Source organism: Dioscorea cayenensis, chromosome 5, assembly GCF_009730915.1.
Source record: "Dioscorea cayenensis subsp. rotundata cultivar TDr96_F1 chromosome 5, TDr96_F1_v2_PseudoChromosome.rev07_lg8_w22 25.fasta, whole genome shotgun sequence".
NCBI classification, from domain to species: domain Eukaryota; kingdom Viridiplantae; phylum Streptophyta; class Magnoliopsida; order Dioscoreales; family Dioscoreaceae; genus Dioscorea; species Dioscorea cayenensis.
Window position 1 is genome coordinate 17,518,640 of NC_052475.1, and position 15,481 is coordinate 17,534,120.

The window sequence follows — 15,481 nt, forward strand, 5'->3', positions numbered from 1 at the left end:
TTACTGGTTTCATCCCAATTCCACTCCATGTCTTCTTGAAAAACCACATCCCTACTCACATGAAGTTTGTTGCGGGACGGGTCATACAGACGATGTGCCTTGCTTCCCTCTTCTTCGCCGAGGTATACCATGGCCATGCTACGATCATCGAGCTTCTTGAGATGCAGCACCGTTACCTTGGTATACGCTACACACCCGAATATCTTCAGTTGGCCCAAATGAGGCTTCTTCCCATACAACGCTTCAAATGGTGTGCAGTTCTTCAAAGCTTTAGTCGGCATGCGATTCAACAAGTGCACTGCATGCCGCACTGCCTCTCCCCAGAAGTTCCCAGGTACGTGCATGCTCTTAAGGAGAGCCCTCACAGTGTTCATGACGGTGCGGTTCCTTCTTTCAACTGTGGCGTACTATTGGGACGAATACGGTGCAGTGAGTTGTCGCTTGATGCCCGAATCGTTGCACATCTCTGTGAATTTGGTTGATAGGAATTCTCCTCCACGGTCTAATCTCACTGTTTTAATCCGCCGACCTGTGAGATTCTCCGCTAGTTTTTTGAAAATTTTAAATTCAGTGCAAACATGATTCTTAGCCTTCACGAAGTACACCCACATCCAACGAGAATAATCATCAACAATTAAGAAAAAATATTGGTTACCTGCTATAGTACATGGAGTTATAGGCCCGCACAAGTCAATATGGAGAAGTTCTAATGGTTCACTGGCTCTGTAACTTGCTTGGGACGGGAAAGGGCTTCTGGTTTGCTTCGCGACAAGACACCCTTCACACACCTTGTTCAATTTAGTGATAACAGGAACTCCATGTGCTATTTGCTTCAACGCCATAAGCTTCAAAGCATGAAAGTTCACATGGTCGAGTCTTGCATGCCACAGCCATGCCGGGTCTTCTATATTCGTCATGAGACACGCCGGTTTACCAACCGTGAGTTGGATCTTGTAGAGCCTGTTCATCATGCGCTTCACGGCCATTAGCAAAGTTCTCGTCTCATCGTAGACTTTCAGGAACTCTCCTATCATTTCAACTTCGAAACCATCCTCTGTCATTTGACCTAAGCTTATAATATTGCTACGAAATTTAGGTATGTAGTAAACCTCCGAGAGGAATCGATGGTCTCCGTTCTTGTATTGAAGTAAGATGGAGCCTTTTCCCAAGATTTTCACTATCGACCCATCTCCTAACTTCACTGCCCCTGTGATACTCTCATCCAAGTTGTGAAACTTTTCCCGATGGCCCGTCATATGATTACTCGCTCCATTGTGTAAATACCAGACATCAGTGTAAGTGGAGCTTTTCTCAGCATCATGAAACTCGGGGAAGACATCCTCTTCACTTAACATCACGACATCAAGCTTCTTCTCCTTCAGAGTTTTTCCTTGCGCTATGGTCAACATGAGTGCAGGTTCCTCATCATGGATAAGGTTGGCCTCCTCTTCCCGTTTCTCATTCCAACACTCTGATGCGTAATGGCCCAGCTTATCACAATTGAAACATTTAATGTGTTTCTTATCTCTGCTTCCGCTACTGCTTCCTTCCCGAAATGAGGAACAGGGAATGTCGCGTCCCCTTCTACGTACCACGCCCGCGGCCTCTGCTCCAGCTTCCAAGACTTCCTCTGTCGTGTCTTCGCGTCTCTTCCCAGTCTCTTTTTGCCCGTGTATTCCACTCCTCATGGGTAAGTAGTAATTGATCTCCCTGACCATCCTCCTTACGTATACGTTCTTCATAGGCCTTCAGTCTTCTGATGGCCTCTTCGAACAACATGTCATCGATATCAATAAGCTGCTCAAGCAACGTGACCACCTGCATGAATTCCTTCGGAACAGATCCGAATAGCTTCTTCACCTGTGCAACATCACCCAACGGTTCGCCAAGTTCACTGAATTTGTTCGCCATGCCACTGATTTTCCCTGCAAAATCATCAATGGAGTCGCTCTCTTTCATTTTAAAAACTTCGAACTCACTTTTGAGTATTTGCACCCTTGCCTTCTTCACCCTATCCACGCCGAGGAAACGGGTTTTGATGCTATCCCACGCCTCCTTCGCAGTTTTCTTCTTGGTGATTTGTAGTTAAATGTCCTCTGGCATCGCTTGGAAGATGCACACCCGGGCCATCTTATCCTTCCTCACATCTACCGCCACTCCGGCAGCAGGTTCCACAGCCTCCCACACTCCCTGCGCGTCCATATTGGCCTCCATCTTGATCGCCCAAGCGGAGTAGTTAGAGAGAGGGAGCATCGGATACTGCAATGGCACCACTCCTTCCTTTGCTGCTTGCTGTGTGGTGATCGTCATGTCTTCAAAGCGAAGATACTTTGGCATCCACTCCAACCTTCTCTGATACCAGAATGAAAGGATAAACCAGTCACTTAGGAAGAACAAAGCAAGAAAACATAGAGTTGCGGCAAAACCTCCTAACTGTTTTGCTTACTACTTTCAAAAGTTTATAACATTCTACATAAAAATGATGATAGGGGCAAACGAGAGAGAATAGAAAAACTAGGAATAGTACAACAAAATAAATTAGAAAATCCAATCTAGATCCAAACATAAGATCCATGCATTTAACGTGATAGCAATCCATCGTACGAGGTTCACCCAAACACGCAAGTAACCATGTGATCCACATGCATGAGTGGAGACACAAAACACAGCTGGCCCACATTGAGTGGACTGCCACTAGCCCACTTCTCTCCAATCACGAGCCTCGTATGGATTACAACCTACACCAGCTGTAATATTGATGATCAAACAGTATCATCGATGCCACAAAAGGTCTTTTAAGTGGTGTAGTAGTCTTGGAAACCCATCTTAGAATTGTAAAATTGGAAATAGTCATTAAAATCAAATGACTTATATAATACGGGGTGTGTGGCATCAATGAACTCTGGAAGAGTTTGTATAATGAAACCGTTTGCCCCTGTTGACAGAAATAATTTCACATATCTTTTGTCATTACTTTTGTTCTTAATAACCCGATGTCCAGTTGCTTGAAGCCTTCATTTGTCCATGTCTACGTTAACAAGTCAAAAAATATTATTATTATATTTATCTAACAGATGCAAATAATTAATTAGATCGATTTTAAAATATATATATGATTGAAATTTTATTTCAAGCTAAATTTATTTATTTATTTTGAAAAGAAGGTGGGAGTGCGTTCAAGCTAAATTTAGTTAGGCTGCATGAACTCAAGTTTTTCTGATTAAAATAATAAAGGTAATGAGTTTGAGTGGACCTCCATAGCTTCTGCGATGAGGACAATGTAACAATAAGAGGCAGGCCTGATCCACTGACCAGTTTTGATCAAAACCTCAAGACCATCAACTTCATCTTGCCCAATGATGGTGATGAAATTGGGATCAGTGTCCGCTCCCATGTACTGTTTATCTTTATCCTCCTTCTCCTCGCTTTTGTAACTAGATGCATTCAATATATACTTTGTCTTCTGGTTCATCTCATCATAATACTTGTCCTCAACTCCAAACCCTCCATCATCATCCTAGTTACCATTTGACTTAATTCTTTCATTGCCTCTACGTATCTCTGCATCGTATCACTGTCCCCAAAAGTATATATATATATATATATATATATATATATCAGAGATATTGTCAATAATATATATATATATACATAAGACATTAATTTACCAGAAGTTATTTATCAAAAAAAAAAAAAATTTACCAGAAGTTATGGTTTCCTTGAGGCCACATGAGACTAGTGAAACTCCGAATACTCTCCACGTTTCCTTCATAGACAGTGATACGCTGCGCGCTTGGAACATATTAACTTATTGCTATAGCTTGCGGAGCGAGACTTGACATGCGTGGGCAGGTCAAACAACTCAGTGATGCCTTTTTTGAATACCTGCTCCCTCAGCTTCGGATCCTACTGTGGATCATACACTACTTCAAACGTACCGTAAACATGAAGTGCATTCATGACATCTGTTCGCACTGCAATCCATTCTGGTGTGCCGACGACCAGTCCGGAAAAATTGATCTTGGGCAGTTCTTACTTCTCATCAGTAGTCTCTGAGTTCATCTTGTTACAATAATATTATATATTGGTCACTCATTTAATGATCAACTTAGATATATATACACGTATATAAACGAGGTGGGAAATGGGAATGAAGACCTCGAGATCATTAGTAAATTTTCACCGACAAATTATTTATTTCCTTTCCATAATGCTGTTCAAATCTTATCTTTCCTACCAATTTTGGTATTACCACGTACGTACGGATGGGAATGGGAACAGCGGTCTATCCGACCCTATCCAGCTGTATTGCACTCTTGGAGAAGAAATATAAATGATTAGAGCTGTGTTAGCATGATTGGAGCTGTGTGTTCTGAAGGCTGGAGTGGCTTCAAATATCCAGGCAAAGGATTTAAATACAGAGCACGTGATGGGGAGGCCATTGGATGATTCAGTAGGTGACGAGGCAGGAGAAAAGCTGAGTGGGCGAAGAAGCCAAAAGATAAGAAGGTCCAATACAAGGATGGAGGGGTTCGTCACCAATGCCAGCAGGTCCAAGCCTTGTTGAGGAGGAGGTACAACTTTAGAGAAGCTGTTACGACTACGTGGCAGTGAGATATATAAAGGCAGTAAAGAAGGGAAAAAAAGAGTAAGAAGAAAGAAGAGAAAGCTAGGCCTACTGGTGCTCCGGTCATCGTCTCCGGCGCCGGTCAGGAGGGAAGGGTTTCCCGTATTTTACTATTTTCTGGTTTGTTTTCTGTGGATCTACAGCTCTGCGAGCTTAGTTCCTTGTTATCTGTTTGTTTGAGAACCTTGTTGCTATTTTGGTATGTGGATGCTTGATCTGCTTATTTGATGGTCTGGTAGTTTAATTCCTGAAGAGATCTGATTGTCATTACTGAATCTATTGATATTTCAATATATCAGAGGAGATTTTAGCTGGGGAGAGTGAGATCTCATAGTAAATTCAGTTGATTTGGTTGATTAGTTCTGTGATTGTAGTGAATTCATCACAAATTTGGTGCTTTCATTGAGTTTGAAAATGGGTGAAGCTACTAGAAACAAGGATCTAGCTGCCAAATTGGATTTGATACTGATCACTATGGATCAGAGGGAGGAGAGGATGCTAACGGCAATGGATCAGAGAGAGGAGAGGGTTAAGATGTTGGAGCAGAATATGGCCACCATCTCGAAATACATCGAGACTCATCAAACTCAAGGGTATACTGGTTCATCCTCTGGACCACCAGTTCATATTGAGGCTTTAGGAGGTCAAGAATATCGAAGATCACCAACATATCATTCCAGATCAGTGAGGGTGGATTTTCCCAGATTTGAGGGAATTGATGTTCTCCAATGGATATATAAGGCAGAGCAGTACTTTGAATACTATCGAATTGATGAGGAAGAGAGATTGCAATTGGCTGTCATACATTTTGACGGACCGGTGGTTCCATGGTACCAAATGTTGAAGAAATCTGGTATCTTAACATCTTGGACATCATTAGTTAAAGCATTGGAACATGCTTATGGACCCTCAATGTATGAAAGCCCTGCTTATGCACTGTTTAAGCTCATTCAGGAGGATTCCGTTGCCAATTATTATGCCAACTTTACAACCCTAGCAAATAGAGTGGAGGGAATGTCTGATTCAGCATTCTTGGCTTGTTTTATTAGTGGGTTAAAACGAGAAATTCAGAGAGATGTTATACCGTGGAAGCCAGAATCAATTCCAGCAGCAGTATCTCTGGCTAAATTGTTTGAAGAGAAGTACCCAATGGCTGGCAGAGCAGGAAATAGAAGGCCAATTTTCAACCCAGACATCAGTGCTATCGGCAATCCTGGTAGAGGAGTGGCCACTCCCACACTTGCAATTAAAGCAGGTCCAGCGCTACCAGCTTTGGGACCACCAACTGCACAATCAGCTCAAGTGCCATCAGGTAATTACACTCAACCATATCGGAAGATTAGTTTCAATGAAATGCAAATAAGGAAGACAAAGGGATTGTGTTTTAATTGTGATGAGAAATTCACTCCATCACACAAATGTGCAAATAGAAGGCTATTATTATTGCAGTGGGATGAAGAACCACCAGATAATCCACAGCAAGAAGATACTGAATTTTTGGTAGAGATGGAAAACAATCTGCAAGTTGAAGAATCTGAACCTAAGAGTTCACTTAATGCTATGAATAGTGCAGCGGTAACAGGCACCTTGAGGTTTTCGGGAAGTATTAATGGGCATCCAGTGACAATACTGTTAGATGGAGGAAGCGATGACAGCTTTATTCAACCAAGATTGGCTCAATTTTTGAATTTGGAGATTCAACCCACTAAACCTTTTAAGGTTCTGGTAGGCAATGGACAGGCATTGCAGGTTGAAGGAATGGTGAGAGAATTATCAATTAAGGTACAAGACTACATGCTGAATTTTCCAGTTTTCTTATTACCAATCGCAGGAGCTGAGGTGATAGTGGGTGCATCATGGCTGGCAACCTTGGGAGCACATATGGTGGACTACAGTAAACTATCAATACAGTTCTATCATAATGGTCAATTTATAACCTTGTATGGTGATCAGGACATTGCTCCAAAACCAGTGACAATGCATCAATTGAATAGATTATCTTCTACTAAAGGAATTGCTGAGTGTTATGAAATGTCTATGAGGGAAGTGGCAGAAGAAGAAGTTCATCAGAGTAATTCTTTGTCCACCAAGGAGGAAGGAGAACAGAAAATACAACTACCTCAGGAGATGCCTGAAATTCTGCAACAACTTTTACTCAGATACCAGCAAGTGTTCTCCATACCAGTGGGACTACCCCCTTCAAGAAATTGTGATCATAAAATCCCTCTAATGGCAGGGTCACAACCAGTGAAAGTGAGACCCTACAGGTATCCTCATAGCCAGAAGAATGAGATAGAGATTATGGTGGCACAAATGTTGAAAGAAGGCTTGATAGAACATAGCAATAGTCCTTTTTCCTCACCTGTAATTTTGGTTAAGAAAAAGGATGGAACATGGAGATTTTGCACAGATTACAGAGCTTTAAACGCCATCACAGTGAAAGATGCTTACCCAATTCCAGCAGTTGATGAGATGTTGGATGAGTTACAAGGTGCCAAGATTTTTTCTAAGCTAGACCTGAGGTCAGGCTACCACCAAGTGCTACTGCAGGCAGAGGATAAGTGCAAGACGGCCTTTAGAATCCATCACGGGCATTTCCAATGGTTGGTTATGCCATTTGATTAATCCAACGGTAATACCCCTCGAACCCGTGGATAACTCGCTGGAAAAATATATTCGGGTATTACTACAGCATGCTAGAAGATTTTTTTGTACGTAGTAATTTTGGTGAGAAACCCAAGTGAAAAGAACAAGGACTTAAAATGTAAAAAGTTTTTAAAAAGATTTTAGGGTTAAAGAATAAAATGAAAAAGGATTGATATAAAAATGTTTCTGAAAACCAAGGACCTGAAAGGTAAGATGGAGGGATCTTTTTGAAATATTGTGTTATAAATCCAGGGACCATTGGATAATTTGAAAGGACCTTTTGAGAATACTATTTCATAACTCAAGGACTATTGAGTGGTTTTTCAGGGACTGTTTTGTAAGAAGTTAAGTTTTGAGGGACTAAAAAGTGAATTTCGGCTGAAGAGTTAATTGAGAGAAAAATCTAGAGCTTGAGTGTTGTTCATCTTCTTCTCCACCATTTTGCTACAGTAACCCGAGAGTTAAAAATGAAGAAATGGGAGAAATTAGAGGTTTTTAAGGAGAAAGATTTGGAGATCGCCGGAGGGAGTTCGCCGGAGTGGCTACTTGCTTTGGTAAGGGTCTTCTTTGGGTGTTGTTTTTTTGTTTAATGTTTGTGTATGTTTAGATGTATGTATTTTTGGGTGATTTTTGGAGGAAATAATGAATTTGTTTTGAGGAAATTACGACTGGAGTTGATGAGAGTGTTGTTGCTGAAATTATTTTGCGTTAAAAACCTCAGTATCAGTGACTGAAATTGCTTGGATTGCGGAGATGTTTGCACGGATTTATCAGTAGCATCACCGTAGCACCGAGATTAGGGTTTGGTTTAGTTAATTAAATCGATGATGATGATGATTAGGTGTTAATGATGATGGTTAGATTGAACTGGTTGGGTTTAACCAAATCGAAATCGGTTGAGTTGAATTGGTTTTTGTTGAGTTGGGTTTGATCAAATCATGTTGAGTATGGTTTGGGTTTGGTTCAATTGATTTGGGTTAAGGATTTTGGACCGAACCAAGTTGGTTCAATGGATTGTGTAAGAATTGAGTTGGTTCAAGGTCTGGTTCAAGAAATTAAGTTTGGTTCAAAGGTAAATTAAGATTGGTTCGGATCGATTCAAGAAAGTGTTTAGCCTAAACCGAGTTTGTTTTAAATACAATCGAAAAGCTCAGCTGGATTATGCAAGGTCGGATTTTAACCGATCGAGTGAGTAGGGCTAATCAGAGTAGTCTATTATTATTTTTTTTTGTATTTTATTTTGAGTTTAAATGTAGTATTTATTTTGTTATATTATTCTCATAGGTGTTGTTCAGAGCTAGAGAGAGAGTTCCCGGGCCTAGGAAGGAACCCAAGGACACCAGTGAGTTGAGTAGTGCTATTATTTTAAATAATTGATTAATTATTATTATTTTGAAATAATTGTTTAATGGCTAGTATTTTGAAATAAATGTTTAAGTATTTCATTTTATCATGTTTGATTCCATATATAGTTGAAATATACGATATTTGTTTGCCATCGATGTTCATGATAACCGTATTGATACATTCGCTTTTGTATAATTATAATGATTTGTGAATAGTAAAAAAATACATGTATATGTGATTTAATCATTCAATTCTTGTATTTATTTTTGATGGGTATATATGCTTTGATTTGGAGTGATTTATGAAACCATGTGAGCATATTAAAGATGTTTTATCGGCATCGATTAATAGAATTGGTTTTCATTCCCCGGTATAGGAACGGTATCGCGATCCGGGCTTTACCGGTATTATGCATTATTATACGTCTTGGCATCGGCTTTGTGGAAAATAATGTTTATTTCGTGATGCGAATACTTGTCCCGAAAAGGATCCCGTGGTTATGATTTATACTGTATGGTATTATGGTCGTATTTACTCGATGGTTTTGATGGCGACTGGGCCAAGGCCCGACTATCGCAGAGCTGGGTCCCCCACGGGCCAGCCCTTTTAGAGGTGGCGTGGTGGACCTCGGTATTGATTACTACGAGGGCCGCCTCGTGGGAGTGTAGAGCCCCGACCGGATATTCATCGGGCAGTCGGGTCACCGACCGGCGAACCGACCGGGTCAACGTTAAGGACATGAGTTCCTCGACGGCTCAACCTAGCCAGCGCCACTCAAAGGTTTAGAGAGTTTTCTAGTACCATGTTATGTCAGGGTGAGTGTCGGTATCATTGTGATTTTGAATTTGAGATTTATGTTATTTTTTTGAATCAGTGATGAGGGCTAGCTCTCACTGAAATTTGTGTTTTCCGAGAAAATCAAAATCGATGTCGATCTACGTCGAATTTATGTTTCAAGAGTTCTTTAAAGATCAGATTTTGCTAGAATTCGTATTTTTGGAAAAGTTGGAAAATTATTTCGAGCAGCTGGTATTTATATACTTTATATATACCGTATTTAAATATTTGAAATTATTAAGCCACCACCGACCAACCGAACGTGTCAGAAGTCAGCAGGAGCAGTGACCCTATATTACCCGATCGAGTATAGCGCTACTGTGGTCGAGTCCGGATCGCAGCGGGTCCCTCTTCTTTCTTTCTTGTTATTGGTGTGGCTGATCTCAGAAGCTACTGTACTCCGCAAAATTTGAGTATTTGTATTTATCAGATCTAGATTTCGAACCCTCAGACGTAGCGAAGTTGTAAATCGCGATCTAGAGGTCCCGATTTTGTTTAAAAGCAGAGTGTCGGCTTCCAGCTAAAAAGGGAATTTTAAACTCGACGGGTGCCACATTTACCCTCGCAGAAGGCGGGCGGAAAGTGACATCTTTTGCATCGAGACATGAGGGTCGAGATATCCCTGGCTTTGGTAAAGATCACGGTCGGATCCGAGCTCTAAGTTTAGAAGTCATGTCTAGACTGGAGAGTTAGCAGTGATTAGACATAAAGTTAAGGGCCCAATAGAAGTATTTAGAGTCTCTAATCGTTAAAACCCTAAGTCGCATATCGGGATCGAGGACCGATAAGTAGGTTTTGATATTTGAGACAAAGAACTCGAGTAGCGTACTCGTGATCGGATCATGTGTCGAGATATATGTTGGTTTTATCCAAAATGATTTAACTTAAAGACGCCAAAGAAAGTGGTGTTTGCATGCTCTTTATCGATCGATATATAGTGAATCGCAGGTGATTATTTACTATCGAGCGATTTGTAGCAAGAGAAACAAGGTCTTGGAACAAATAAGTGAAATTCAGATGATATCGATGGATAATGCTAATAAATTTCGAGGACGTAAATTTTTATGTGGAAGGATCTGTAATACCCCTCGAACCTCGTGGATAATCTGTTGGAAAATATATTCAGTGTATTACTACAGCTTGCAGAAGATTTTTGTACGTAGTAATTTTGGTGAGAAACCCAAGTGAAAAAGAACAAGGACTTAAATGTAAAAAGTTTTTAAAAAGATTTTTGGGTTAAAGAATAAATGAAAAAGGATTGATATAAAAATGTTTCTGAAAACCAAGGACTGAAAGGTAAGATGGAGGGATCTTTTTGAAATATTGTGTTATAAATCCAGGGACCATGGATAATTTGAAAGGACCTTTTGAGAATACTATTTCACAACTCAAGGACTATTGGGCGGTTTTTCAGGGACTGTTTTGTAAGAAGTTAAGTTTTGAGGGACTAAAAAGTGAATTTCGGCTGAAGAGTTAATTGAGAGAAAAATCTAGAGCTTGAGTTGCTCATCTTCTTCTCCACCATTTTGCTACAAGAACCCGAGAGTTAAAATGAAGAAATGGGAGAAATTAGAGGTTTTTAAGGAGAAAGATTCGAGATCGCGGAGTGAGTTCACGGGAGCAGCTACTTGCTTGTAAGGGTCTCTTTGGCTGTTGTTTTTGTTTAATGTTTGTGTATGTTTAGATGTATGTATTTTGGGTGATTTTGGAGGAAATAATGAATTTGTTTTTGAGGAAATTACGACTGGAGTTGACGAGAGTGCTTTGTCATGAAATTATTTTTGCGTTAAAAAAACCCTCAGTATGGTGCATGAAATCGCTTTGGATCGGTGAGATGTCACGGATTTATCAGTAGCATCACCGTAGTAACCGAGATTAGTGCTCGGCTTAGCTTAATTAAATCGATGATGATGATGATTAAGATGTTAATGATGATGGTTAGATTGAACTCAGTTGGGTTTTAACCAAATTGAAATCGGTTGAGTTGAATTGGTTTTGTTGAGTTGGGCTTCGATCAAACTGCTCGAGATAGTTCGCTCTGGTCTCAATTGATTTGAGTTAAGGATTTTGGACCCGAACCAAGTTGGTCTCAATGGGATTTGTGTAAGAATTGAGTTGGTTCAAGGCTCGGTTCAAGAAAATTAAGTCTTGGTCTCAAAGCAGTAATTAAGATCGGGTCTCGTATCGATTCAAAGAAATGCTTTAGCTTAAACCGAGTTTGTTTAAATACAATCGAAAAGCCAGCTGATTATGTAAGGTCGGATTTTAACCGATCGAGTGAGGGGCCAATAGAGAGTCTATTATTATTGTATTTTATTTTTGAGTTTAAATGTAGTATTTATTTTGTTATATTATTCTCATAGGTGTTGTTCGCGCTCAGGAGAGAGTTCGTGCCTAGGGAAGGAACCCAAGGACACCGGTGAGTTGGTAGTGGCTATTATTTTAAATAATTGATTAATTATTATTATTTTGAAATAATTGTTTAATGGCTAGTATTTTGAAAATAAACGTTTAAGATTTCATTTTTATCATGTTTGATTCCATATATAGTTGAAATATACGTATATTTGTTTCGCCATTGATGTTCATGATAACCGTATTGATACATTCTGCTTTTGTATAATTATACTGATTTGTGAATAGTAAAAATACATGTATATGTGATTTAATCATTCAATTCTGTATTTATTTTTGATGGGTATATATGCTTTGATTTGGAGTGATTTACAAACCATGTGAGCATATTAAAAGATGTTTTACTCGGCATCGTTATTAGAATTGGTTTTTCATTCCCCGTATAGGAATCGGTATCGCTGATCCGGGCTTTACTCGGTATTATGCATTATTATACGCTTGGCATCGCTTTGTGGAAAATAATGTTTATTTCGTGATGTGAATACTTGTCCCGAAAAGGATCCCGTGTATGATTTATACTGTATGGTATTATCGCCGTATTTACTTGATGGTTTTGATGCGACGCTAGGGCGCCCACTCATCGCAGTAGTGGGTCCCCACGGGCCACCTTTAGAGGTGGCGTGGTGGACCCGGGTATTGATTACTACGAGGGCCGCCCTGTGGGAGGTAGAGCCCTCGATCGGATATTCATCGGGTAGCCGGGGTCACCGACCGCGAACCGACTGGGTCAACGCTAAGGACATGAGTTCTCGACGGCCTCGAACCCAGCCGCGCCACCAGCAGGTTTAGAGAGTTTTCTGCACCATGTTATGCCGAGTGAGTGTCGGGTATTAGCAGATTTTGAATTTGAGATTTATGTTATTTTTGAATCGTGATGAGGGCGCTCTCACGAAATTTAGTGTTTTCTCGAGAAAAATCAAATCGATGTCGATCTACGTTGAATTTATGTTTCAAGAGTTCTTTAAAGATCAGTATTTTGCTAGAATTCGGTATTTTTGGAAAAGTTGGAAAAATTATTCGAGCAGATGGTATTTATATACTTTATATATATCAGATTTAAATATTTGAAATTATTAAGCCACCACCGACCAACCGAATGTGTCAGAATCGCAGGGAGCAGGACCCTATATTACCTGATTGAGTATAGCGCTAGTCGTGGTCGAGTCCGTGATTGCAGCGGGTCCCTCTTTCTTTCTTTCGTTATTGGTGTGGTGGATCTCAGTAGCGGTTAGTACTCGCAAATTTGAGTATTTGTATTTATCAGATTTCAGATTTCGAACCCTCAGATTTGTGTGAAGTTGTAAATTGTGATCAGAGGTCTCGATTTTGTTTAAAGCTAGAGGTCGGGCTTCCGCTAAAAGGGAATTTTAACTGATGGGTGCCACATTTACCTCAGTAGAAGGGGTGGGTGTGACACAACGCCCCAGCTACTTTTCAGGCTCTCATGAATGGGATTTTTCAATTTGCTATGAGAAGGTTTGTCTTGATATTTTTTGATGATATCCTGGTTTATAGTATGGATTTGGAGAGTCACATTAAACATTTGGAGGTGGTATTAATTACACTCATTGACAACCGCTTGTTTGCTAAGTACTCCAAATGTAGTTTTTGGAATGACATACGATTGAATATCTCGCCATTTAGTTTCAGCTGAGGGAGTCCAGATGGACAAAACCAAAGTGGAGGCAATTATGCAGTATGGCGTACCTAAAACCATCAAGGTACCGAGAGGATTTCTGGGTTTAAGTGGATACTACAGAAGGTTTATCCACAAATATGCTACATTAGCATCTCCACTTACTGATCTGCTCAAGAAGGATAATTTCGTGGATGTATGAAGCTCAAGAAGCTTTCTTGAAATTAAAACAGGCAATTGTAGCAGCTCCAGTATTAAAGTTACCAGATTTTTCACAGTCATTCATATTAGAAACTGATGCATCAAGAACTGGCATAGCCGCTGTGTTGAGTCAGAATGGTCATCCTATAGCCTACTTCCAGTGAAATTGACTTTTCAAATGCAAAAAGCAATCAGCTTATGTGAGGGAGTTATTTGCGCTACATGTAAAAGTGGGGAAATTTAGGCATTATTTGGTCGGTACAAGTTCATTATTAGAATGCACTCAAGAAGCATTAAAACACCTGTGTCAACAAGCTATACAAACACCAAAGCAACAGAGATGGCTTCCGAAATTATTGGGGTATGACTTCTATCGAGTATAAAACCAGGAAAGAGAACATTATGGCAGATGCATCATCAAGGAGCTTTATGGCTTTTTTTCTTCTATACAAAGATGATATCATTTCTAGGATTCAAGAATCACAGCTTGAGGATCCTCGCTTTGTGCACCCATCATTCAACAATTAGAGTCTCAACAGTTGGTGGATACAAAATATGTCTGGAGAAATCAACTATTGTGGTATGAAGGTAAGATAATGGTGCCAAATAATACTGCAATTAGGTCATCATTACTGTATGAATACCATGCAACTCCAGTAGGGGGACATGCAGGTTCATTGCGAACTTATGCAAGAATGGCATTACAATATTATTGGCAAGGAATGAGGCAGGATGTGATTCAATTTGTTAAGAATTGCCTAGTTTGCCAAAAAGCAAAAATCGCTTCACACTTACCCCTGGAGTTATTACGACATCGCAAAGTGCCTCAACAGATTTGGGAAGACATCAGAATGGACTTTATAGTGGGATTGCCAATGTCCAAAGGATTAACAGTCATTTATGTGATCATTGATCGCTTATCTAAGTTTGACATTTTATTCCTATGAAGGCAGTAATTTATCATGCAAGTGTGGTCAAGCTTTCATTAACAACATAGTTAAACTTCATGGAATTCCTAAGTCGATAGTGAGTGATCGTGATAGGACTTTCATGAGTAAGTTCCGCAACATCTTTTCAAGGCAATGGGAACTCTTTAACTATGTCTTCAAAGATATCATCCACAAAACTGATGGGCAATCGTAGGCTTAAATAAGTGCATCGAGCTATATCTCATGCTGTTTTGTCCTCGTAAAAATCCAAAAAGCTTGGGTGGAATTACTACCATGGGCACAATATTGGTATAACACATCTTTCCACAGTAGCTGCGTAAAATGTCTCCATTCAAAGTGGTTTATGGAAGAGATCCCCGCAATTGATTGCTTATTATTCAAATGAAAACGACCCTCCTGAGGTAGCATTACTTCTACAACAAAGAGATAAGACTTTGGCACAACTGAAACAAAATCTTCTTAAGGCTCAAGCAAGGATGAAGAAGATGGCAGATAAAAAACGCACAGAGGTATCTTTTGAAGAAGGAGATTGGGTATTGGTTAAATTACAACCATACCGACTAGCCTCCTCATTAGCTTTGAGAAAGAATCAAAAAGTTAGGCATGAGGTATTTTTGGGCCCCTTCAAAGTTATACGTAAAAATTGGTGTTGTCGCATATAAGTTACAACTGCCAATTGAAGCTCGCCTACACCCAAAGTTGTTCCATGTATCATTGCAAAGAAATGCAAAGGGAGATCCATGCATTTTTACTCATGTCGCTCCACTACCATTACTAACCACAGAGGAAGGTCCACTATCTGCAACCAAAGATCGATATTGC

At 40.0% G+C, this 15,481-nt stretch overlaps 1 protein-coding gene across 1 annotated transcript; it reads left to right on the forward strand.

Moving 5' to 3' along the window:
• The first annotated feature begins 4,265 nt into the window (after positions 1-4,265).
• Positions 4,266-13,873, forward strand: LOC120260052. Its single transcript, XM_039267496.1, has 7 exons — positions 4,266-4,283; positions 4,379-4,453; positions 4,771-4,826; positions 5,002-7,247; positions 13,288-13,473; positions 13,517-13,593; positions 13,742-13,873. Exons 1-7 carry the CDS (start codon positions 4,266-4,268, stop codon positions 13,871-13,873), a joined length of 2,790 nt encoding a protein of 929 aa, XP_039123430.1.
• The last annotated feature ends 1,608 nt before the right edge of the window (positions 13,874-15,481 follow it).

Coding starts and splice junctions, on each gene's coding strand:
- LOC120260052 (XM_039267496.1), top strand. Junction 4,454..4,770: donor GGAGGCCATTGGATGATTCA/GTAGGTGACGAG, acceptor GTGGATCTACAG/CTCTGCGAGCTTAGTTCCTT. Junction 13,594..13,741: donor GCGTACCTAAAACCATCAAG/GTACCGAGAGGA, acceptor AAATTAAAACAG/GCAATTGTAGCAGCTCCAGT.